The sequence below is a fragment of the Carettochelys insculpta genome, chromosome 31, assembly GCF_033958435.1.
Source record: "Carettochelys insculpta isolate YL-2023 chromosome 31, ASM3395843v1, whole genome shotgun sequence".
Classification (NCBI taxonomy): domain Eukaryota; kingdom Metazoa; phylum Chordata; order Testudines; family Carettochelyidae; genus Carettochelys; species Carettochelys insculpta.
Window position 1 is genome coordinate 13,542,234 of NC_134167.1, and position 21,669 is coordinate 13,563,902.

The window sequence follows — 21,669 nt, forward strand, 5'->3', positions numbered from 1 at the left end:
CGGCTTTATTTGTTAAGCTAACACTTTATACAACAGCCTTAAATTGTGCCATTCTAGTCAGCCAGGGGCCACTCTGCACTCACCCGAGGGTGCTCAGCCCAGAAGAACAAAGACCACCACCACACACCCTGAGAAGCTGTATTCTCCTCCAGCCCCTGTAGGTCGGGCCCTCCCCCCGCTAGCAGAGGGATCCAGGCTGCTGCTGTGACCTGGGGGCCTGCTCCCTTTGTGGGGTAGTCAGTGTACCACTCTGGTAGCTGACTTGATTTAAATCAATGCAGCGTTGGCCTTTGCAAGCGGGAACTTGCTCTGCAAGAGCCCTCTGCCGTTGGGCCTGTATTTCCTGCGCAGCTGTCATTTAGCACCGCGGCGTGTGGGGGGAAGAGCATGAGGCTTGTGCCTTCAGTCAGACGTGTGCTTGGGTTCTTTTCTCCCCGGTTAGAGCTGGGAAAGCTCATTTGTCTAACACAAGCCTTTGAGGAGAGACACGAGCCAGCTGGGAAACCTACCAGGACTCAGGCGCAGGAGGGGTTGGCCGATATGCGGCGCTGGTCTAGCGCCCGACCCCCAGGAGTTTGCTGAAGGTGGAGCTGAGCTCCCAGCTCCAAAGGACTCCAGCTACTGAGCTCCCACTCTCACAGACCAGCACTGCCTCTCCAAGATCCAGAATCCAGCTTCATCCACGCTTGCCAGAGAACTGGGAATCTCCCATGCGGGGAGTGGAATGGGGCTGGGCTCCGGGGCTCGCAATGGGGGATGGGGAGCTGATGAAGACAGCCTAGCAAAGGCAGAAATCAGCGAGGCCTGGACAGGGAAACCGGGGAGGGCAACTCCAGACTTGCAGTGGCCTCTTACCCTTCCTGGCTGCTGCTGGCCTGCCGCCCTCCAGGGCAGGGGAAGGGCTGCCTGGCTGGCACCTGTCTCCGCAGAACCGCTCCCTGGTGGAGAAGCACTTGCAGCTGAGCCCAGGCTGGCAGGGACACCTGGCACAGATGCTTTCATCTCCCACCGCTCTCCTGTTTCACAGGAGCTCCAGGCCTCACAAAAATGCCCTGCGTCGGCAGCTGCTGTCCAGTCAGCCGTCAGCAGGGGGCCCGGCTCAGTCGTCAGTGTCCTCCTCAGCCTCGTCCATGTCCTGAAAAATGCCTCCCAGCTTCTGCGAGGAGAGGGGGAAGGAAAGGTCAGGACCACCTGAGCAGCCTTCTGGCCGAGACGCAGTCTGAGCCTGCCTCGCAGGAGTTCTGCTTTCCCGTGCTCTAGAGCCCCTGCTTCGTTCCCAGAGCCTGGGGCTGTTCAGCTGGCTGGAGGCAAGGGGCTCCGGCCAGCTCAGGTACCTTCTGCAAGACGACACAGCAGGCTGGCTGCACGGCCCCGTCGGCAGCAGCAAGCGAATGCTGGGCGGGGGCAGTGTGCATTCCTGCAGGCAGGGCTGTGTAGCGCTCACCTAGGCAATTTGTTTTTAAACCAAGAGCCTGTCCTGCCCCGCAGAAGCCCCTTCCCCAGCTGCTGCATCGTTTCTTGCGTTTTTAACCCTCTCCCACCTGCAAAACCCTGAGATCCTGCACGCAAGAGTCCCCTGTGCTACTTAAGGAAACATAAGCCCATTTTTTCTGTGGTTTTTTAAATGGACTTGAGCCCATGTTTACCATTAAAAGAATAAAACCTCTTTTTTTAAACCACGTAAAAGAATACTTTGTCTCCTGTTCTAACACGTCAGCGCTCTCAGCCTTGCTTGCATTGCTGGACGGAGACCTTTACTCGTCAAAGAAAGCAGCAGCCCTGCAAAGCCCGATTATCTATGACAACCAGATTTTTTCCATTTTCCTGCAACTTAATACACGCCGGTTTTGTTGCCCACCTGCAACAAAGCACATTACTGGCTTCTGGGGGTTCCCTGTCCTACTGCCGAGCTCTAGACCACAGGCACACTGGGCCTATGGCAAGCTGGTGCGTGTGCGTTAACAGGTGTGTTGTGAAGAAGACATGAGAAGTCATTCTTCTGCTCTGCTCGGCACTGGTTAGGCCTCAGCTGGAGTGTTGCATCCAGTTCTGGGCACCGCAGTTCAAAAAAGAAGTGGAGAAATTGGAAAGGGTCAAGAGAAGAGCAACAAGAATGATCAAAGGCTTAGGGGACACGAGTGATGAAGAAAGGCTGAGAGAATTGGGCTTGTTTAGTTTGGATAAGAGAAGATTGAGGGCAGACATGATAGTGGTCTTCAGGTATCTAAAAGGGAGTCATAAGGAGGAAAGAGAAAACTTGTTCTTCTTGGCTTCTGAGGGTAGAACAAGAGGCAACAGGCTTAAACTGCAGCAAGGGAGGTTTAGGTTGGACATTAGGAAAAAGTTTCTAACTGTCAGGGTGGTCAAACACTGGAATAAATTGCCAAGGGAGGTTGTGGAATCTCCATGGCTGGAGATATTTAAGAACAGGTTAGATGGTTGTCTATCAGAGATGAAGCCTCACCCTTGCTGACGGAGCTAACCTTGTTATTCCCACCCTTGCTCTGGCTTATTTATACCTGGCCCTGCAGATGTCCAAGACCAGCATCTGATGAAGTGAGTCTGTGCTCACGAAAGCTCCTGCTCAAAACTTTTCTGTTAGTCTATAAGGTGCCACAGGACCCTTCATTGCTGTGTCAGGGATGGTCTAGATGGTACTTGGTCCCGCCATGAGGGCAGGGGGCTGGACTTGATGACCTTTCAAGGTCCCTTCCAGTCCTAGCAGTCTATGATTCTATGACACCAGGAGAGAGCTTGAAGTTTTCTGAGATTCTCGATAAGTGGACAAAGCCAGGAGATTGGCACTAACAGAGTTTAAAATAGAGCTTGATAAATTTTTGGAGGTTAAGTCTATAAATGGCTATTAGCCAAGGGTAAGGTATGGTGCCCCTAGCCTTTAGTCAAAGGCTGGAGACAGATGGCAGGAGACAAATCGCTTGATGATTGTTTTCGGTTCACCTCCTCTGGGGCACCTGGCACTGGCCGCTGTTGGCAGACAGGATACTGGGCTGACCCAGTATGGCTGTTCTTATGGCTGTGCCACCTCCCCAAGCCCACAGCCAGTTCCCCAGCGTGGGCCTGGGTCAGCGGACCCTGACTTGCATCGTGTGCATGATGTGCCCAGCAGAGGCGATCCCCGCTTTGTCCTGCCATGCTGATCACTGAACCCTGCGGTGCTCAGCTCAAAGCATCGCTGGAGGATTACAGGGAGCAGCTTGGCTACGCCAAAGCCAGCCTGTGGCCGGCCTCTACTACAGGCAGTTACCCGGCCGATGCCTCGCAGATCTCGCCTCTCTTCAACTTTGCAGAATTGCTGCAAAGTTATCGGCACAAATTTTTCCGCCAAGTCTGAGAGCGCCTCAGGGTTTGGGCCTCTGGCTTCCAGCACGGGACCTGGCCCAAGCTAGACCAACCTGGCAGGAGGCTGGCTCCAGTCCACGGAGCTTGTTTGATAAAGATGGATATTTGCACAAAGCCAGGATCTTTGTTGCCCGGCTGTGCTGCTTGGGCTGCTTTTCTGCCCCAGGAGAGGGATTAAGCTACTCGGAGGCCTGTGTCATGCAGGTGGTCCTACGGAGCCCAGTGCCAGCACGTCCCCAGCAGGGCGAGTGAGGGGGCTGGCTGCATGCTGGCCGGTTTAAGGAAGCTCAGCAGCGGCTGCAGGAAGGGTACGGCCCTCTCTGTGGTAGCAGTGCTGTCCTGGCTAGCCCGGGCCCAGGCAATGTGCTGGGAGGCTGGTGGCGCCTGTTTTCAAGGCGAGCATTCTACTTGCCCACCCTCTGGTGCTTTTCCAGACTGGAAGCTGTGGGGCTGAAGGCTGTGCGCGTGGCCAGGGGTCTAGCTCGGCTCAAGGACGTCTTTGCTCGCTCCCGCCTGCCCTGGGGAAACAGTCCCTCGGCATCACTCGTGCTAGCCAGGGGCAGGCGCCAATCCCAGCCCCGTGCTGTGCCAAAGCTCAACGGGCTGACGGCCGCGAGCGGTGCTGGCCTAGTTGCTTTGGTGCAGCCTGGGCCTTGCAGGAGCTGCTAAACCCATCCGTTCCACAGCCCGCAGGGGAGAGAAGAGCCCAGCTCCTGCCCGGCAAGGGCTTCTGGCCCCTGGGAAGTCAGCTGGAAGGGGGGAGAGGGCTGGGGCCAGGGAGAGCGAGGTCGCTGGTGCAGCCCGCAGCAGGCGAGGAGAAGAGGAGACCCAGAAGCCCCTGGTAGCAGCGCTGGTGCCCACCCACCTGCTGGCTGTGGAGGCTGAGCTGGTGCAGCGGCTGCCCCTGTATCACACCCGACTCCCTGAGCTCCAGGTGCGCCTGCTCCACGGTCGATTCATGTGGCAGCTGGGGGAGCAGGGAGAGCGTTTGCACACAGGCCTGAGCCCCTGGGGCTGAGCGGAGGGAAGCAGGGGCGGGTTGGGCCCCGGCCCCGCTCCTGCCCCACCCAGAGGTCCAGAACAGCCACTTCCCAGCCTTGGCGTGGCTCCCAGCATGTGGCCAAAGCCTCTCAGAGGGGGCAGTAGCAGCGTGTCCACTGGCAAAACTGAGGCCTGGAGAGTCCAGGGCCAAGCTGGGAACAGAGCTCACTGCCTGAACTGTAAGGCCGACGTGTGGCCAAGCTCCCAGGCCAGGCCAGGCCAGCCTGGCCGTGTCCCAGCCATCGCCTGCCCCTCTAAGCAGGGGCTCCAGGCTCCCTGCTGCCCCAGCCCAGCCCCAGCCTTGCCAGGCACGCACCAGCCCAGGCGGGGCGCGGAACAGGTAGCTGAAGGGGTAGTGAAGGAAGCTGAGGAAGGAGGCGGCGTAGAGGTCGGCGTAGCGGATCAGCTGGTTAGCAAAGAGCGTCTGGCGGGAGCCACAGCGGAACAGGCTGCCCATCTTCCCATAGCACATGTCCAGCTCGTGGGTGACTCTCTGTGGGAGGCAGCGAGGGGTTAGGGCAGCCCTGCCCTGGTGCCCCAAGGAGCAGATGGAAGGGAGAGGCAGCCATGGGACCGACGCTGCAACAGGTGCCAGTACGAGCTTCCTGGGGCTCGGGGCTATGTAATGTGAGGCCAGCCGAGTCTCTGGGGAGCCGTGCTGGGGACCCTGGGCCCTGCCAGCTTCCACCAGCGCAGGCCTCTCCTGGCCACTGCAGAGTCTCTCTTCCACCTGGCACGGGGAGGAGGCTTAGCTGCCAACCTCCACCTCCCGGAGCTGTTTCGGTCCCCTGGCCCCTGCCGAAATCTCCGGCAATGGGATTCCCCAGCTGTCAGACCCAGGGGCCTGAGCCAAGAGCCCCGGGTACCTGGATCTGGCGCTTGATGGAGCTGACGTCCGGGTGCTCACAGCTGCTGCTGTCCAGGGGCCTGAGGAGAGCATGGCACGCGGGTGACCGGGGGTGTAGGGCAGGCCCAGCTCCTCCCTGCCCTGCGCTCACCTGAGCACGAGCCACCCGGAGCCACAGCTCTGTGACCACACAGCTGCCCCGTTACCATCACAGTCCTGGGCTGGGTCTGCCGAGGGTGGCAGCTGCCTTGTGCCCCCAGCCTGGGCGTAACCCACAACTGCGACGTTGCTCTGTCATCTGCGGCTACCCAGGGCAGCCTCTCGCCCTCCTCTTTGGAAGCCCTTCGGGTAGTTGAAGACTGTTGTCATGGCCCCCTCTAGCAGGCCCTGGGGTAAGGTGGGAGGGGAACCCAGCTCCCCACAGCTGCAAGGGGCGGGGCCAATGGAGAAGGGGCGGGGCCTGGGCAGTCAGGCCTTAGTGCTGCGTGGACCGTGCTCCTGGGCTGCCACCAACTCAGAGCACCTGCACCCCCAGCTTCTCTTCTGCAGCCTAAATGCCGCCAAATCCCCCCCACCTCTCCCCATACGTCGCATGCCCGCTCAGCACCCGCTGGGGCCTCCCCCGTGCCGAACGGGGAGGGTTATCACATGCCCGCTCAGCACCCGCTGGGGCCTCCCCCGTGCCGAACGGGGGGGATTATCACATGCTCGCTCCAGGGAAGCTGCCGAAGTCCGCGCTAACCTGCAGCCAGGTGCACGGAGGGATGGGGCTGGAGCAGCTGGGCTGCCCTGCTGGAGAGGAACCAGTGCAAGAGGAACAGGTGAGTGTATCCTAGTAGGCTGGGGCCAACCCCACGCGCTTCCCAACCACCCCTGCAGGCGTTGGCTCCCTGGCCAGTCTGGGATTTGCACCTTCCCTCTGCCAGCAGCTGCGTTAGCAGCCGAGCGGCACGTCCGCAATGGGCCCGGTGCCTTCAGCCGCTGGCGACGGCAGCCCTGCACGGAGAGGCCCGAGCCTGCTGCCGCTGAGTCACTCTGGGCCCACTCCTGCAGGAAGCTGGCGTCCTGCCCCGTGGCTGGCCGACGTGCGAGGCGGGTGCCGGCCCGGTGCCGCAGCTGGAAGTGGGCCAGGCCTGCTGCTCCCGGACGCCCTGGCACGGCAGGGTGAAGAAGGGCAGGCCGAACTCACAGCCAGAGGGGGGCGGAGCACTTTGCAAGACAATGGGGAACTGCTGGCTCCGCAACAGGTGGTGGTGAAACTGAGGTGCAGAGAGGGGGAGGGGGCTGTGCAGTGAATCAGTGGCAGAGCTGGGCATAGAACCCAGGAGTCCTGCTCTAACCCTTTGGCCTCACTGCCCGCCCCGAGCCAGGGCAGGACCTCAGGTGTCCTGGCTTCTAGCCACTAGGCCGCACTCTCCCTTGGATGGGGTACAGACCCCGAGAGTGACTGTGCCCCTGCTGGCTCTACCCACTCGCCCTCACTCCCCTCCTGAGCTGGGCATAGAACCCAGAAGTCCTGGCTCCCCTCCCTGATCAGTATTTACCCTTCCTGTGCCAGGTACGACATCGCCACGTGACAGGGCCTGGCCAGCAGCCCACCCGCGCTCCCTCTGGAGGTCTCCTGCCCCAGCCCAGCCTGGACACCGGAATCCGATCAGCTCCTGGCCCGGGCTTGCCGGGGCCGTCGCTGCCGTGTGAGTCAGCTGCAGGATCGGGGGGGTGGGTTCCCTGCTGCTCGGGGCTCTGTGGATCTCCCCTTGGGCGGGGTGGGACCCCAGCCATCCGCCACCCGTCCTTCCCCCACCTCTCTGCCCGTGCAGGGACAGGCAGGCCGTGGCGCCCAGCTCCTCTCCTGCACTTACTGGTACAGCTCCGCCAGCTGCACCTCCAGGCATCTCAGCTCCTCGAAGATCTCTGCAAGCAGAGGCGGGGGTCAGCGGGGAGCGACAGCCCCCTCCTCCCACCTCGCCTGGGGCTCGGGCAGCTGGTCCCCGCTTCTCCCCCAGCTGCAAGGAGCTCATCCCCAAACCCCGGCTCAGGCAAGGGCAGCTGGCCAAGCCCCCAGAGCCTCCAGCTCAGCCCTTGGCTGGGCTTCCCCATGGCATGACGGTAGGTCCCTGCTGCACCTGCTTAGTCACAGGCAGCCTGGGAGACAGGAGGTGGCCCTGGGCACGCCAGCCCCCTGCCCTCCCGCGCCTCACCGCTCTTCTCCGTCCACACATGCAGCTCCCGCGTCAGCTCGGGTACCACCAGAAAGGTGCGCCAGCCCTGCCGCTTCTTGGACTTGAGGATGTCCCCGAAGATGTGGTCCCCGACGTAGATGATGTCCTTCCCCTTCACCCCCAGCAGGTCGCACACCAGGTCTGAGGAGCCTGGCGACAGCAGTGCTCAGTGCTTGCGGCCGGCGGGTGCCGTCTGCCCCCAGGAGGGCGGGCCCCTCGCGGCGGCGGGGCAGCCCTCCTCTACAACTCCCCCTGGAGGCCAGCAGGTGGAGCTGGGGACCATCGGACCTGCCCCAGCGCATCGCCTGGTGTGGGGCAGGGGTCCTGGAGCAGCCAGTGGCCCAGGGGAGGGGACACAGGGCCTTACCTCCAGAGTAGACAGCGCAGTGCTGATGGGGGCCGGTGTAGGTCCCGATCCGCAGCTTCCCCGTGTCCTGGAGGCACAGACGAGGCTGTTCTACTGGGCAGAGGCACGGCGCAGAGCCAGGCGCAGAGGGCTGGGCTCTGGAGCAGGGGAGCAGCCCCCGAAGGCTCATGCCACCCCCCTGCTGGCTGGCGGGGAGCGGGCAAGGAACATGTGCTGTGGGCCCCAGCCCGATGGCACTCAGTGGCCGGGGTGGAAGGGGAGCTGGTCCCCCTGGGGCGTGGAAAGGCTGGGGCGGCCGGGCATGGAGCTGAAGGCCTCGGCTGCTCCCCAGGCATGGCTGAAGGCAGCTAGTGCAGGATCAGCCCTATGCCAATGGTGGAGGTTGCCCCAGCAGAGTAAGAGGCAGGTCCGACGGTGCCCCACTGGGCTGGCTCGACCGGCGCTGGCTAAGCTACAGCCGTGCCAGCGAACCTGCTGCAGGGTACAGCAGCCAAGGCCTTGCAGAGCTCAGCCAGGGGCTGCCCCCTTCCGGCAGTGCTGGGCAGGGGGTCTCCGCTCCAGCTGCAGGGCCAGGCTCGTGGGACCATGGACGGCCACCACAGGGGCCTTACCGTGTCGACCTGCCGCAGGACGGTCCCCTCGGCGAAGAAGAGCGGCTTGCGCGTGTCCACGACAATCAGGTCAAAGTAGGAGCGCCACGGCCGTGGGGCCTGCAGGGAGACGCCGGGTCAGCGGCTGGGCGGGCGCGCCTCCCTGGTCGCAGCCCAGAATGGGCCCACTCAGCCCTGCAGCGGTCTGGTGCCACGAGCGGGGGGCAGACCCCACGGATCCCAGCGCCACCAGCTCAGCTCCCCGGGATCTGTTCCCTCTCACCTCCTCCTCTCCCTGCTTGAAGTTGAACAGGTAGGTCATTATCGCCTGCCAAAGACACAAGGCAGAGCTGGTATCAGCAGAGCTCTGCTGCAGTGCCGGTTAACCCAGCCCTGGCAGCCCGGCTGGCGGGGCAGGGAGCTGATTGGATTTAGGGGTGAACTGGCCTGGGTTTGCCCCAAATCTCGGGCCCGGTGGGCCGAGGGAGGGGGTCTGTGGCAAGCCGGTTAGTGACTGCATTGTTTTATGCCACTGGTGGCACGACAGGAGGCTCTCAAGACAGGCTCCTGGCGGGGCAAAGCCGTAGGGGACGGAGAAAGGCCTCGGCAGGGTCTGCCCCACCGCTCAGCAGCCAGGCTGACCGCCTCAGGCGGGCACGGCCAGGTGAGCCGCTCCCTCTCCGTCCTGCCTCTCCCCATGCAGCACCACGCCAGGCTGGGCCGCGGCACAGCCCGTCCCGCATGGGCACGAGGCTGAGAGGGTTAGACACATGCTCACGGACACCGCCTGGCCCTCTCGTGCAATGCTATGCAGCCGTCCCAGGGGCTAACAAGGGCTTCAGCTTCCCTCCAGCTCAGCACGAGGGACGCATCGCTCCACCTAACGGAGGGTGTTTGCCAGAGCCCCCTAAGCCAGCAGCTTATTTCCCAGGCCTGCATGACCGGTGCATGGAAGTCGAAGGCTTTAACCACTTTATTCCCACGCTAAGCTTGCTTTTGCTTGCTAGCCCTGCAGGACCGGCCCCATGCACCGCTTGTGTCAGATCCAAGCACACCGTGACTGGGGGGCTGTGGCTGGTGCTTTGGGACGGGAAGCACCTGGGGGGCTTTGGTGAGATTGGCTATTACAACCCCTCGGCGGGGACTTGCTGGTGTGATTTCTCGCCGGCCGGCGCGGCGCCAGAAGGGCTCTGGCTTGGTGCCCCACACAAGAGGTTCCCCAGGCTGGGGCTGGCCTGGTTTGGCTGCGCCTGGGAGCCCTGCAGCGAGAGGTGTGATCACACGGAGGCCCTGGGTGGCCAGGACCCACGCGGAGGTGGGAGCTGTGGCTACGCCCCACAGCTGGGGGCAGGTCGTTCGCGGGGGTGGCAGTGGCCTCGGGGTCCCCCGGTCTGTGCCGTCCTCTGCCGACGGGCCCCCCAGCTGGCTCGGCGAGGGGCTGAACCACCGGGACCCAGCTGTGCGCACCGTGGGCGTCCGGCTCGTCCCTTCTGGCTGTGGGAGTCCACCTGGGCTGGGGCTGGAACCAGGCTGGGCAGCCCCGAACCTCCAGGGGCTCACAGCTCAGCTCCCGGGGGCCTGTCTTCCCTCCGCCAGCTCAGCCCCGCCCAGGCGGGGTCCCGGCGGCCAGGGGGACCGTGGGCTGCGGCTCAGGTGGGGGCTGATACTCACGTCCGTGTAGTTGTAGTCACTGTTGGTGGCCAGGAAAACCTTCCCGGCGTCCTTCATGCGGCTGAGCAGCAGCGGCACCCGGGGCTGCAGGGAACAAGAGGGGCCCATGCCACCACTGGCTTGGCTCCCCCGGCTGCTACTGCAGTAACAGCGGGGGGGTGGGGGGGGGCATCCAGCCACAGGCGCCCTGCTCAGATCCCCCCCCCCCCCAGCAATAGGGGGAGGGGAGAGCTGAGAGGGGGCACCCGGAGACCCAGGGCGCCATATCAGCCACGGGGCCAGGGGGTGACCCATAGCGGGGGCGGGGGGCACTCACATCTCTCACCAGGTACTTCTCCAGGTTCTCCAGCGTCTTCTCCTTCAGGCAGCCCTGGGTGGGCGAGGGGGACAGGTCACAAGCGACTACAACTACACGGACGTGAGTACCAGCCCCAGCCTGAGCCCCAGCCCACGTGGCAAGTCTGGGGGCAGGGCCAGGCCCCGACCCTGCTGGGCCCCGGGATGGTGGGGGGCCGGGCACTGACCCTGCTGGGCCCTGGGGTGCGGGGGCGGGGGGTGGGCTTTGACCCTGCTGGGCCCTGGGGTGGGGTGGGGGCCGGGCACTGACCCTGCCGGGCCCTGGCATGGGGGCGGGGGCTGGGCACTGACTCTGCTGGGCCCTGGGGTGGGTGCCCAGAGGACGCAGGGAGGGGGGCTGGTGACCACCTCCTGGAGCGCCCTAGCTCAGCCCTGGCGCCACCCCACCAGCAGGCGCAACCCCCGCGGTATCCGGTGCCTGGGTGGAGCTGGGTGCGGTGGGGTTGCACCGATTCCCCACCAGAGACATGCGCCCCCCACGGTGGGGTCCCTGCAGCCGCTGACCGAGAGGTGGATGTAGTCCATGGCCTCGCGCACGTCCTGGAAGATGCTGCGGAAGGACATGACGAGGTTGCCGTGTTTGTAGCCGGTGTCGCAGCTGGGAACGCCAGGAGAGGAGCCGTCAGCCCCACCTGCGCCGGATCCCCTGCCAGCAGCGTCGTCCTCCCACACCACGTGCCCCTGCCAGGCCCCCAGCAGCTGGGTACGTCCAGCCCCAGGGCAGGGGCCTGGGGGCTCAGCTCAGGTGTTGGCCCCCAGGGGAGCTGGAGCATCTGGTGAAGGCAATGGGGGCTGCCTGCCACACAGGGGGGCGCACAGTGGCCTGGCATGGCCTGGCAGCTGGGGGGGGTCAGCTGGGGGTGGGCCTGGCAGCTGGGGGACAGGGCAGCTCGGGGTGGGGGGTCTGGCAGCTGGGGGGGGGGCGGGGCAGCTTGCCCACTGGCCACCTAACATGTAGTACCTCCAGGCTCAGGGCCCTTGCCTGGTCATCAGCAGAGACCTTGATTGCCCGCCGCCCCCCCCCCCCCCCCCCACACACAACCAGCCAGGCCCCCCACCCCAGGACACCCCACCCTGAGCCCCAAGGACAGCCCCACTCGGAGCCCAGCCCGGCCAGTGGTGAGACGGCGGTAGTCACCGGGCTGTTGGGTGCATGGCTCAGCGGCCGCCCCCTCCCACGGCCCCCCAGCGCACAGCCAGCCAGGGGCTCTCACTTGACGTATCTGGAGCAGTTGGTGAAGAAATCCACCAGGCAGGCGTAGAGGTAGGTCTCTGGCCAGGGCGGGGGGGGAGGAGGGAGAGAGAGGGCAGGTCAGCAACGCGCCCTTGTGGCCCTGGCTGCAGCCACCAACCTGGGACGGGGGTGGTTCAACCCCCCTCCCCGCCACAGCCTCTACTGGGGCCTTGGTCACGTCACCTAGCCTCTCTGGGCCTCTGCTCCCAGCTGCCACCTGCATGGCCCTGGCCCATGGGGCGCTGCGCCGTAGGGGCAGAGGCTCAGATACCGGTTGCTGGGCAGCAGCTAGAGCAGGGCAGGGGCCCACAGGCTAGCCGAGCAGCTGGGAGAACCGGGGGGGGGGAGCTTTGTGGCAGGCTGGGGAGGCTGTAGCCCCGGCACCCACCTGCCAGGTTGAAGAGTGTGTTGAGGATGTGGAATCGCTTGGTGTCGTCCCGCTGGATGAACTTGTTGGGGTAATAATTCCAGACCTCGGCCCTGGCGGGGAGAAACCCAGCTGAGGACGCAGCTGCTGCAGAAGGCAGAGGCTGCAGGGCAGCCCGGAGGCTGCTGGAGCCAGTGCTGACCGTGGCCTGCCCTCCAGCCTGCAGTGCCCACGGCCGGCACCAGCTGCCTGCCGGAGCTGGTGTGTTCTTCCCCAGCCGGGCACCGCCCAGAGCCCGCTGCACCCATGAGCCGAGTGGTGCACCCCGGGGCCCGCAGGCAGTGCAGGGGTCCCAGGCCGGGCGTGCTGACCAGCTCCGGCCACACTGCGCAGAGAGCAAAGCTGAGTGATAAAGCACCAGCCTGATTGACATGGGTGGCATCCCCCCCAGCTGGCCCCCCCGGGCACCTGCCAGCCGAGGGGGCGCCCCAGGGCATCAGCGCCCCCCGCTTCCTGCTCCTCTCTGGTGCGGTTCTCCCCCAGCCCCTCTGCCCCCAGCCCCACGGCCAGCCGGGCTCACAGGGCCCTCTGCCCAAGCACCGCATGGCTGTGCCTGTCCCTAAGCTCCTGTCTGCGGCTGGGCTTTCTGCCGCCCTGGCAGGGGCGGTAACAACAGTGCCAGGCGTGGGGGGGGCACAGCCCAGCAAGCCACAGGCCCATTGTGCCCAGCTGCCGCGTGGGCAGGGCATCTCCTGCGGGCGCAAGGCCTGGCCAGCGGGAAGGGCCAGGAGCCAGCCTGCCCCGGCCCACCAGAAGCGAGCTCTGGAGCCGGCCAGTGCCCAGCCTGGCTCTGCCCTGCGGCTGCTGCGGGGTGAGACACTGCTGGTTCCCCTGCCCCGGCTGTGCCTATCTATGGTGCGCTCACACAGCCCAGGATGTGGGCCGGGGGCCGCCGCGGGCAGCTGGAGGAGCCAGCTGGTCACAGCGCTTCTCCGGCAGCGGCTGGCCCTGGCGTCGGGTGGCCCAGCCCTGGAATCAAGCGCCCGGGCCGGGAGGAAATCCGATGGGAGCCGCCGCAAGGCAGGCGCCTCCGGGCAGCGTAGGGCTGTGGCCAGGGGACAGCGGGCGCTCAGCTCCAGCAGGATCGGGGCCCACCAGGCTGCTGGCCACCCCTGGACTCAAGGGGCGTGACGGGGCAGAGGAGCAGGGGCCCCAGGGAGAGACAGGAGGGAAAACTGCCACATCTCTACTCGGGCACCCCAGGGCTCAGGTGAGAGCGCCCCAGCAGCAGGGGATTGTGCCAGTGCCACCTGCAGGCCCTGGTGCCATGCCCCCAGCTGCCCGCCTACCTGCCCCCGAGCCATGACCCCAGCTGCCACCTGTCTGCCCCTGGGCCATGCCCCCAGATGCCCACCTACCTGCCCCCGAGCCATGACCCCAGCTGCCACCCGTCTGCCCCTGGCCATGCCCCCAGATGCCCGCCTACCTGCCCCCCTGCCCCCGAGCCATGACCCCAGCTGCCACCTGTCTGCCCCTGGGCCATGCCCCCAGCTGCCCGCCTACCTGCCCCCGAGCCATGACCCCCAGCTGCCACCCGTCTGCCCCTGGCCATGCCCCCAGATGCCCACCTACCTGCCCCCCTGCCCCTGGCCATGCCCCCAGCTGCCACCACCCATGGGGCCGTACCCCCAGCTACCCATCCACCTGCCCGGGACTGTGCCCCCCAGCCCATGCACCCAGACTGGGGCCATACCCAGCACTGCCTGCCCACCCAGAGCTGTGCCCCCGGCCGCCACCTGCCTGCTCCTGGGCCGTTCCTGCCACCACCCGCCTGCTCACCCCCCCAACCGTCTGTGCACCCAGCTGCCCACCCACCTGCCCCCGGTCCAGGCCCCCAGCCGCCACCTGCCCACCAGCCCTGGGCCATGTCCCCACGCACCTGCCCCAAGGCTGAACCTCCAGCCACCCACTCACCCGCCATGGGACTGTGCCCCGCACCGGCCGCCCCCCCAGAGCTGTGCCAGCAGCCGTCCACCTGCTGGGTGCCAGGGGAGCAGCGGGCGAACCTACCCCTTGAGGAAGCGGAAGCCATGGGCACAGACCAGCAGGTTCCCGTGGGAGTCCACCTTCAGCAGGTTCCCGAACTGCGCGTCAAACACCAGGCCTCTGGCAGGGGAGGAAGACCAGGTCAGAGAGCAACTGGCAGCGGTGGGGAAGGGGGGGTCGTACCGGTACGGGAGGGTCTGGGGCTCACCTGGTGGGGAAGGTGGGGTCGTACTGGTACTGGAGGATCTCATGGGGGTACCCAATGGAAACCAGCCGGTCCAGGAGCAGCTCGAAGGCCAACGCCTCATAGTCCGGGGACTTGTACACTATGGGGCAGAGCAGCAGGGGGGGCTGAGCTGGAGGCCAGCAGCCAGGGCCCCTCTGCCCTCCCCGCCCTGAGTCAGGAAATATGGACCTGGGCTACCTCTCCAATGGCACCGGGCGGGGGGTAGCCCCCCTGGGCCCCATAGGGTAGCATAACCCACCTGTGCCTGTGGGGAACCTCGGTCGCCCATGCCCCCCTGGGCCCAGCAAGTGCCTGGCTCTAGCTTCCCCTGCAGCCTCGCACCAGGGCCTGGCATGGATCAGCTCCGCTCGGCTGCCAGGGGAGGGCTGCTCGGGGTGTCTGGGAGCCAGGCCAGGCTCAGCCAGACGTGGTTGAACTGGGGGGGGGGGCAGAACCCCCAAACAGCCAGGCCGCGCCGTGGGGCCCCCTGCCTGGCACTCACCTGCCAGCGTATAGTCCATGTCGAAGCCAAAGCAGCGGATTTTTCCCAGTGCCAGGCTGCGGTTCACAAAGATCCTGGAGGGGCGAGACAGTGGGGGGGGGTTGGCGCTGCCCCTTTGATACCAGCCTCGCCCACCTGGCGTCACGCAGCCCCTGGAGGGCCCCAGCCGATGCCCCCAGAGAGCGGTCTCTGCCCCCTGCGTTTGCCACCTGTCCCTGCTGTGAGGGGGATGCTGGGGGGCCCGGCCAGGTCAGCTCTGCTCCGGCCAGGTGGGCTCCAGCTTTTCCGCTCCAGGGATGTGTGACACCCCCCCCATCATCTGCGACCCCCCCCCCCCATCTGTGACCCCAGCAGCTGGGGCTGACAGCCCCTGGGAACATCTGTCAGCACCCCCCCCCCCGCAGCCTGCCCCCTTTGCCCCTCCCTGTGCATGCAGGCTGGCTGCCATGGGCACCCCCAGCCCCAAGGGCAGCTGGCCCTTCCCCCAGCTCTCGAGGCGGGAGCGGGTGCTGCTCGTGGGAGGCAGCTCTGGGAGCCGCCAGGAGGGGCAGCCAGGGGGTGCTGGGATCCGAGCACCCCGGCAGGGTCAACCATCAGTCAGGCGGGAGGGAGTGAAGGGCCAGAGCCGGTGGGGGCCTCTCACTTTTCCCACGAGTGCAAGGAACGAGCTTCACGTGCGCCAGTGTGGGGGGAACGTGCGACACTGGGGGGGGACATGTGACACTTAGGGGCGTGCGACACATCGCCTCCACATCGGTGCACAGAACAAGGGGAGCGTAGTGGGGGTGGGGGCCGAGGGCGGGGGGGCAGAAGGTTCGGGGAGGGAGACGGTTTGGGGTGCAGGTTGTGCTGGAGCAATGATGGGGGACAGAGCCCCCCCAGCGCTCTCTCCCCGCAGCAGTGCCTAGTGGGGGGAGGCAGCGCCCCCCGGCCAGATGAGTGGCTCTGCGGAGAGGGCAACCTGCAGTGCCAGGCTCCTGGGCAGGCCGCGCGCTGGCACATCACTGGCACTGGGGCCAGGCAATGGGCACTGCAGCCCCTGGCCCTGCCACGGGAGCCGCCAGACCAGAGCCCTCCAGGGTCTGCGCCCCGGCTCGCCTCTGGGCTCTGCGCCCGGCGAAGGAGCCCGTCCCTGGGGACTCGGGCCGCCGGGCTCCGCGCTGCTCTTACCGGTGCTGATAGGGCCGCTTGGCGGAGCGGCCGGCGGCGGCCCCCGGCTCCGGGTCGCTGCGGGGCCCGGCCTGGGGCGGGGGCAGCGCGGCGCCCGGCTCCCCGGAGAGGCTGCCCATGAGCGCGGCTGCGGTGGGGCGTGGAGCGCGGCGCGGGGTTTTATTGCCGCTGCTATCTGGCTGGGCCAGCCGGGCGCCCCGCCCCGCCCCAGCCTCGGGGCTCGCAGTGGGGCGCGTCCTGCCGGGGCTGGGGCCGCGGGGTCCCCCGCTCCCCCAACCTCCCGGTGCACCCCCCCCGCAGATCCCCCCCAACCTCCCGCTGCACCCCCTGCAGGTTCCCCGCTCCCCGATCTCCCAGTGCACCCCCGCAGGTCCCCCAGCCCCCTGAACCCCAGAGGGTGCCCCACAGGTCCCCAGCCCCCCAACTTCCGGTGCTCCCCACAGGTCCCCCCGCCTCCGCCCTCCCCATCTCACTGCCCAGTTCCAACCCTGCCCCACAGCCTTCCCCGGGACCTCTGCCTGTCTCCCCAGGTTCTGGCTGTCCCCATTTGCCTCCCCCTCCTGATGTCCCCCCATCTAACATCAGCCCATATTTCACCCTCCTTCCCCACCTACCCCCCGCCCACCTGCCAGCCCAGGGCACCCCACCCCCTGCCTTGCCTTGGGGAGAGAGCCTGGCAGGGGCTCCCTGAGCTGGTCCTGGCCCCCTTCCCCCCCTCTCCAGCCAGACCAGACTGCCCCACTCCCAGTCCAGTTCCAATTCAACTGGCCAGCACCGATGCTGTGCCCAGGGAAACTGAGGCACCACCTGGGGTTACTGCAGGACAGCAGGAAACACCTGCAACCAAGACAGGGGACTAAAATCCTCACCCCTTCGCTTCATCATAATCTCCCACGGTGTTCTTGCCAACAAGGAAAGCTGGCTAGAGAGTCAGCCTCAATGGAGAGCTTTAGGGCCCTGATGAGGTCCTTTGTTTGGCACTGGTGAGGCCCACATCTGGTATATCATGTCCAGTTCTGGGCCCCCCACTCCAGAAGGCAGGAGAACAAATAGGACAGAGCCCAGCGGAGGGTAACGAAATGATTTGTGGGGTTATGAGAAGAGGCTGAAGGAACCAGATGATGTCTGCAGAAGAGAAGACAAAGGGGCAATTTAATGGCAGCCTTCAACTTCCTGAAGGGGGCTCAAAAGAGGGTGGAGAGAGGCTGCTCTCAGTGGTGCCAGATGGCCAAACACGGAGCAATGGTCTGAAGTTACAGAGGGAGAGGAGCAGGTTGGATATTAAGAATCACTCTTTCCCCAGGTGGGTGGTGAAGCACTGGGGTGTGTTACCTAGAGAGGTGGTGGAATTTCCATCCCTGGAGGTTTTTAAGTCGCAGCTGGACAAGGCCCTGGCTGAGATGACTTGTTGGGGTTGATCCTGCTTTGGGCAGGGGGCTGAACCCAATGACCTCCTGAGGTCCCTTCCCACCCTGGGATTCTAGGATTCTGTATGTAAGTCCATGGTGTGCCTATGAGGGGGTTCAGGGGTCCCCATGCGCTGCACCCCGGCCACAGGCAGGAGTGACTCTCACTTAGCAGGTAGAACAGGAAGTTTATGAGGCAACAGAGGCCCAGTTTCTCACAGAAGAGTCAGTGCAGCAGTCAGAGACAGTCATTCCAACCCATCCTGGGGAGAGGAGCCTGAGGGGGGCCCCTCTGGGGTGCAGCTTCCCTCCTCACCCGGCTGGCTCCTTCCAGCTCCCTCTTCCCTCCAGCTTCGAACTGCTACCCCAGAATCAAACCCAGCTCCGCTCCTCCCTCCTCTTTGTTCAGGACAGAGGTGTTACCTGCCAGCCTAGGTATAGCCCCAGGGTCATCCTTAGCCACTGGGAGCTGCTCTGCTTGTCTCACACACTTCCAGCCTGAGTCTCACACATGGACCACCACCCATCACAGTGCCCACACCTTGAACGCTGCTCACCTCATCTCAAAAAGGAGATCTTGGCATTAGAAAAGATTCAGCAAAAGCAGGGGGGCGGGACCCACACTGAGGGGCTTGGACCGGTGCTAAGTGAAGAGAGGTTAAAAAGCCTGGGGACTTTGCAGCTTCGAAAAGAGGCACCAGACCGGGATGTGACAGAAGTCTATAAAATCGTGACTGGTGCGGAGTAAGGGACCAGGGAAAAGTTACTGGCTTGTTCCCTTAAGGTAGGCACTTGGGGGTCACCCAATGAAATGAACTGGCGGCGGGTTTAAAACAAACTCCAGGGCGTTTTTCTGCCCCCAGTGCGTGGTCAGCCCGTGGAACTCCCGGCCAGAGGAGTTTGTGGAGACCTGGGGTTTAAAAGGTTCAGGAAGGGGCGAGGTAAGTCCATGGAGGTTAGCGCCACCGGGTGCTAGTAGCCCGGATGGGCGGGTGTCCTCTCTGCCAGAGGTTGGGAATGGGTGATGGGGTGGGTTGGCTGATTCCTTGTTCCATTCTTGGCCTCTGGGGCACCTGGCATTGGCCGCTGTGCAAAGGCAGGACGCTCAGCTGGATGGGCCTTTGCTCTGCCCCACTGTGGCCACTCTGCAGGAGCTAGAGTGGGGGAGAAACTGAGGCACAGAGCTATTTCCCAAAGCCAGCGCCAAGCAGCAGGCAGTGTTAGACCCCAGGCGACCAGCCCTCTTCCCGTTTCTAACTACCAGACCCACTCCCCTCCCAGAGCTGGGCAGAGAGCCCAGGAGTCCAGGCCAGGTCACAGTCTGGTCACTGGTAACCCACCCAGGTCCACAGACCCAGGGGAAGCGAGGCCCTCCCTCCAGAGCCGGTCAGGCCTACCTCCTTCCTGTTGTCAGCTGACACCAGGGCTGTGCAGCCCCTGGGCTGGGCCATACACCCCGGACAGGGCCCTGGGGCCAGGGTGGGGGCCGGGTGCTGAGTCATGGAGCCAGTAGGGACGTGACTGTGACGTGCGCGGAGGAGATCGCAGGGGGCCATGTCCACCCAGTGCGCTGAGATAATGGGCCCTGGGCCATCGGCCTGTGGCATGGGACAGCCCAGAGCCCCTGGGCCAGGCGTGCCCAGGCCCCTCGCTCCCTGCACTAGCCTGACACGCTCCTGCTGGGCGACCAACCAGCCTGTGCATTGTTCAGACCCATAAATGGCCACTGAGTGTCATGATTGACACCACACACGCGCGCACACACACTTGGAAGCAGCCGCCGGCCTGGGCATGAGAGCATTGCACACAACTGAGCGCACAAGTGTGGTCTGCAGCTCCGCACGTCTGTGCAAGTGTGTCACTTCGGCACGGGCCATGAGCACGTGGAGTTCACCATCTCGTGCGCTGCTGGAAGGCACCCCATGCAGGGGAGGAGCAGGGCCACAGCTGACAGCAACAGGGGCCACCAAGTGTGTGCAGAATGCACCCCCTGCGAGCCTGCAGCCCAGCGCCCCCTCCCTGTAGCCCAGTGCCCCCCGCCAAACCCCCAGCCTGCAGCACAGCACCCCCTGCCGCCCCCCAGCCCGCAGCACAGCGCCCCCTGCTGAGCCCCCAACCTGCAGCACAGCGCCCCCTGCTGAGTCCCCTCCGTGCAGCCGAGCGCCCCCTGCCGAGCCCCAAGCCCACAGCCCAGCGCCCCCTGCCACCCCCAGCCCGCAGCACAGCGCCCCCTGCCGAGTCCCCTCCCTGCAGCCCAGCGCCTCCCGCCGAGCCCCCAACCCGCAGCCCAGCGCCCCCTGCTGAGCCCCAAGCCTACAGCCCAGTGCCCCCTGCCGCCCCCAGCCCGCAGCACAGCGCCCCCTGCCCTCCCCAGCCTGCAGCCCAGCGCCCCCTGTCGAGCCCCCTCCCTGCAGCCCAGTGCCCCCCGCCGGGCCCCAGCCTGCAGCACAGCGCCCTTTGCCGCCCCCAGCCCGCAGCCCAGCGCCCCCTGCCGAGTCCCCTCCCTGCAGCCCACCGCCCCCTCCCTGCAGCACAGCGCCCCCTACCGAGCCCCCAGCCCGCAGCACAGCACTTCCTGCTGAGCCCCCAGCCTGCAGCCCAGCGCCCCCTACCGAGCCCCAAGCCCACAGCCCAGCGCCCGCTGCCGCCCCCAGACCGCAGCACAGCGCCCCCTGCCGAGCCCCCAACCTGCAGCACAGCGCCCCCTGCCGAGTCTCCTCCCTGCAGCCCAGCGCCCCCTACCGAGCCCCAAGCCTACAGCCCAGTGCCCCCTGCCGCCCCCCAGCCCGCAGCACAGCGCCCCCTGCCGCCCCCTCCCTGCAGCCCAGCGCCCCCTGCTGCCCCCAGCCCGCAGCACAGCGCCCCCTGCCGAGTCCCCTCCCTGCAGCCCACCGCCCCCTCCCTGCAGCACAGCGCCCCCTACCGAATGCCCCAGCCCGCAGCACAGCACTTCCTGCTGAGCCCCCAGCCTGCAGCCCAGCGCCCCCTGCGGAACCCCCTCCTTGCAGCCCAGCGCCCCCTGCCAAGCCCCGAGCCTACAGCACAGTGCCCCCTGCCGCCCCCAACTCGCAGCAGAGCGCCCCCTGCCGAGCCCCCAACCTGCAGCACAGCACCCCCTGCCGAGCCCCCAACCTGCAGCACAGCGCCCCCTGCCGTCCCCAGCCCGCAGCCCAGCGCCCCCTGCCGAGCCCCCAACCCGCAGCCCAGCGCCCCCTGCCGCCCACAGCACAGAGCCCCCTGCCGCCCCCAGCCTGCAGCCCAGCGCCCCCTGCCGAGCCCCCAACCCGCAGCACAGCGCCCCCTGCCGTCCCCAGCCCGCAGCCCAGCGCCCCCTGCCGAGCCCCCAACCCGCAGCCCAGCGCCCCCTGCCGCCCGCAGCACAGAGCCCCCTGCCGCCCCCAGCCTGCAGCCCAGCGCCCCCTGCCGAGCCCCCAACCCGCAGCACAGCGCCCCCTGCCGTCCCCAGCCCGCAGCCCAGCGCCCCCTGCCGCCCGCAGCACAGCGCCCCCTGCCGTCCCCAGCCCGCAGCCCAGCGCCCCCTGCCGCCCGCAGCACAGAGCCCCCTGCCGCCCCCAGCCTGCAGCCCAGCGCCCCCTGCCGAGCCCCAAGCCCGCAGCCCAGCGCCCCTGCCCTCCCCAGCCTGCAGCCCAGCGCCCCGTCGAGCCCCCTCCCTGCAGCCCAGTGCCCCCTGCCGCCCCCAGCCCGCAGCCCAGCGCCCCCTGCCGAGCCCCCAGGCCGCAGCCCAGCGCCCCCTGCTGCCCCCTCCCTGCAGCCCAGCGCCCCCTGCTGCCCCCAGTCCGCAGCACAGCGCCCCCTGCCGAGCCCCCAGCCCGCAGCCCAGCGCCCCCTGCCCTCCCCAGCCTGCAGCCCAGTGCCCCCTGCCGCCCCCAGCCTGCAGCACAGCGCCCCCTACCGAGCCCCCAGCCCGCAGCACAGCGCCCCCTACCGAGCCCCCAGTCCGCAGCACAGCGCCCCCTGCCGAGCCCCCAGCCCGCAGCCCAGCGCCCCCTGCCCTCCCCAGCCTGCAGCCCAGTGCCCCCTGCCGCCCCCAGCCTGCAGCACAGCGCCCCCTACCGAGCCCCCAGCCTGCAGCCCAGCGCCCCCTGCCGAGCCCCCAGCCCGCAGCACAGCGCCCCCTGCCGCCCCCAGCCCGCAGCACAGCGCCCCCTGCCGAGTCCCTCCCTGCAGCACAGCGCCCCTGCCGAGCCCCAAGCCCACAGCCCAGCGCCCGCTGCCGCCCCCAGACCGCAGCACAGCGCCCCC

At 66.4% G+C, this 21,669-nt stretch overlaps 1 protein-coding gene across 1 annotated transcript; it reads right to left on the reverse strand.

The window, feature by feature from the left end:
• Positions 1-1,074: 1,074 nt before the first annotated feature.
• Positions 1,075-16,119, reverse strand: LOC142004307 (5'-nucleotidase domain-containing protein 4-like). The gene is made up of 18 exons (XM_074981874.1): positions 16,001-16,119; positions 14,831-14,904; positions 14,311-14,428; positions 14,127-14,222; positions 12,078-12,169; positions 11,670-11,727; positions 10,960-11,053; positions 10,415-10,468; positions 10,099-10,182; positions 8,711-8,755; positions 8,449-8,547; positions 7,838-7,904; positions 7,450-7,620; positions 7,111-7,162; positions 5,268-5,328; positions 4,718-4,894; positions 4,226-4,327; positions 1,075-1,156 (listed from the first exon to the last, which is right to left on the reverse strand). Exons 1-18 carry the CDS (start codon positions 16,117-16,119, stop codon positions 1,100-1,102), a joined length of 1,620 nt encoding a protein of 539 aa, XP_074837975.1. The 3' UTR covers positions 1,075-1,099.
• Between the last annotated feature and the right edge of the window lie 5,550 nt (positions 16,120-21,669).

What these genes read in the sequence shown, in the direction of transcription:
- LOC142004307 (XM_074981874.1), bottom strand. Translation starts at nt 16,119, where the DNA reads ATGGGCAGCCTCTCCGGGGAGCCGGGCGCCGCGCTGCCCCCGCCCCAG. An exon ending in AAGCGGCCCTATCAGCACCG is followed by an intron (nt 14,905 to 16,000) that starts GTAAGAGCAGCG and finishes TCGCCCCTCCAG; the next exon opens with GATCTTTGTGAACCGCAGCC. An exon ending in AACTGCTCCAGATACGTCAA is followed by an intron (nt 11,054 to 11,669) that starts GTGAGAGCCCCT and finishes TGGCGTTCCCAG; the next exon opens with CTGCGACACCGGCTACAAAC.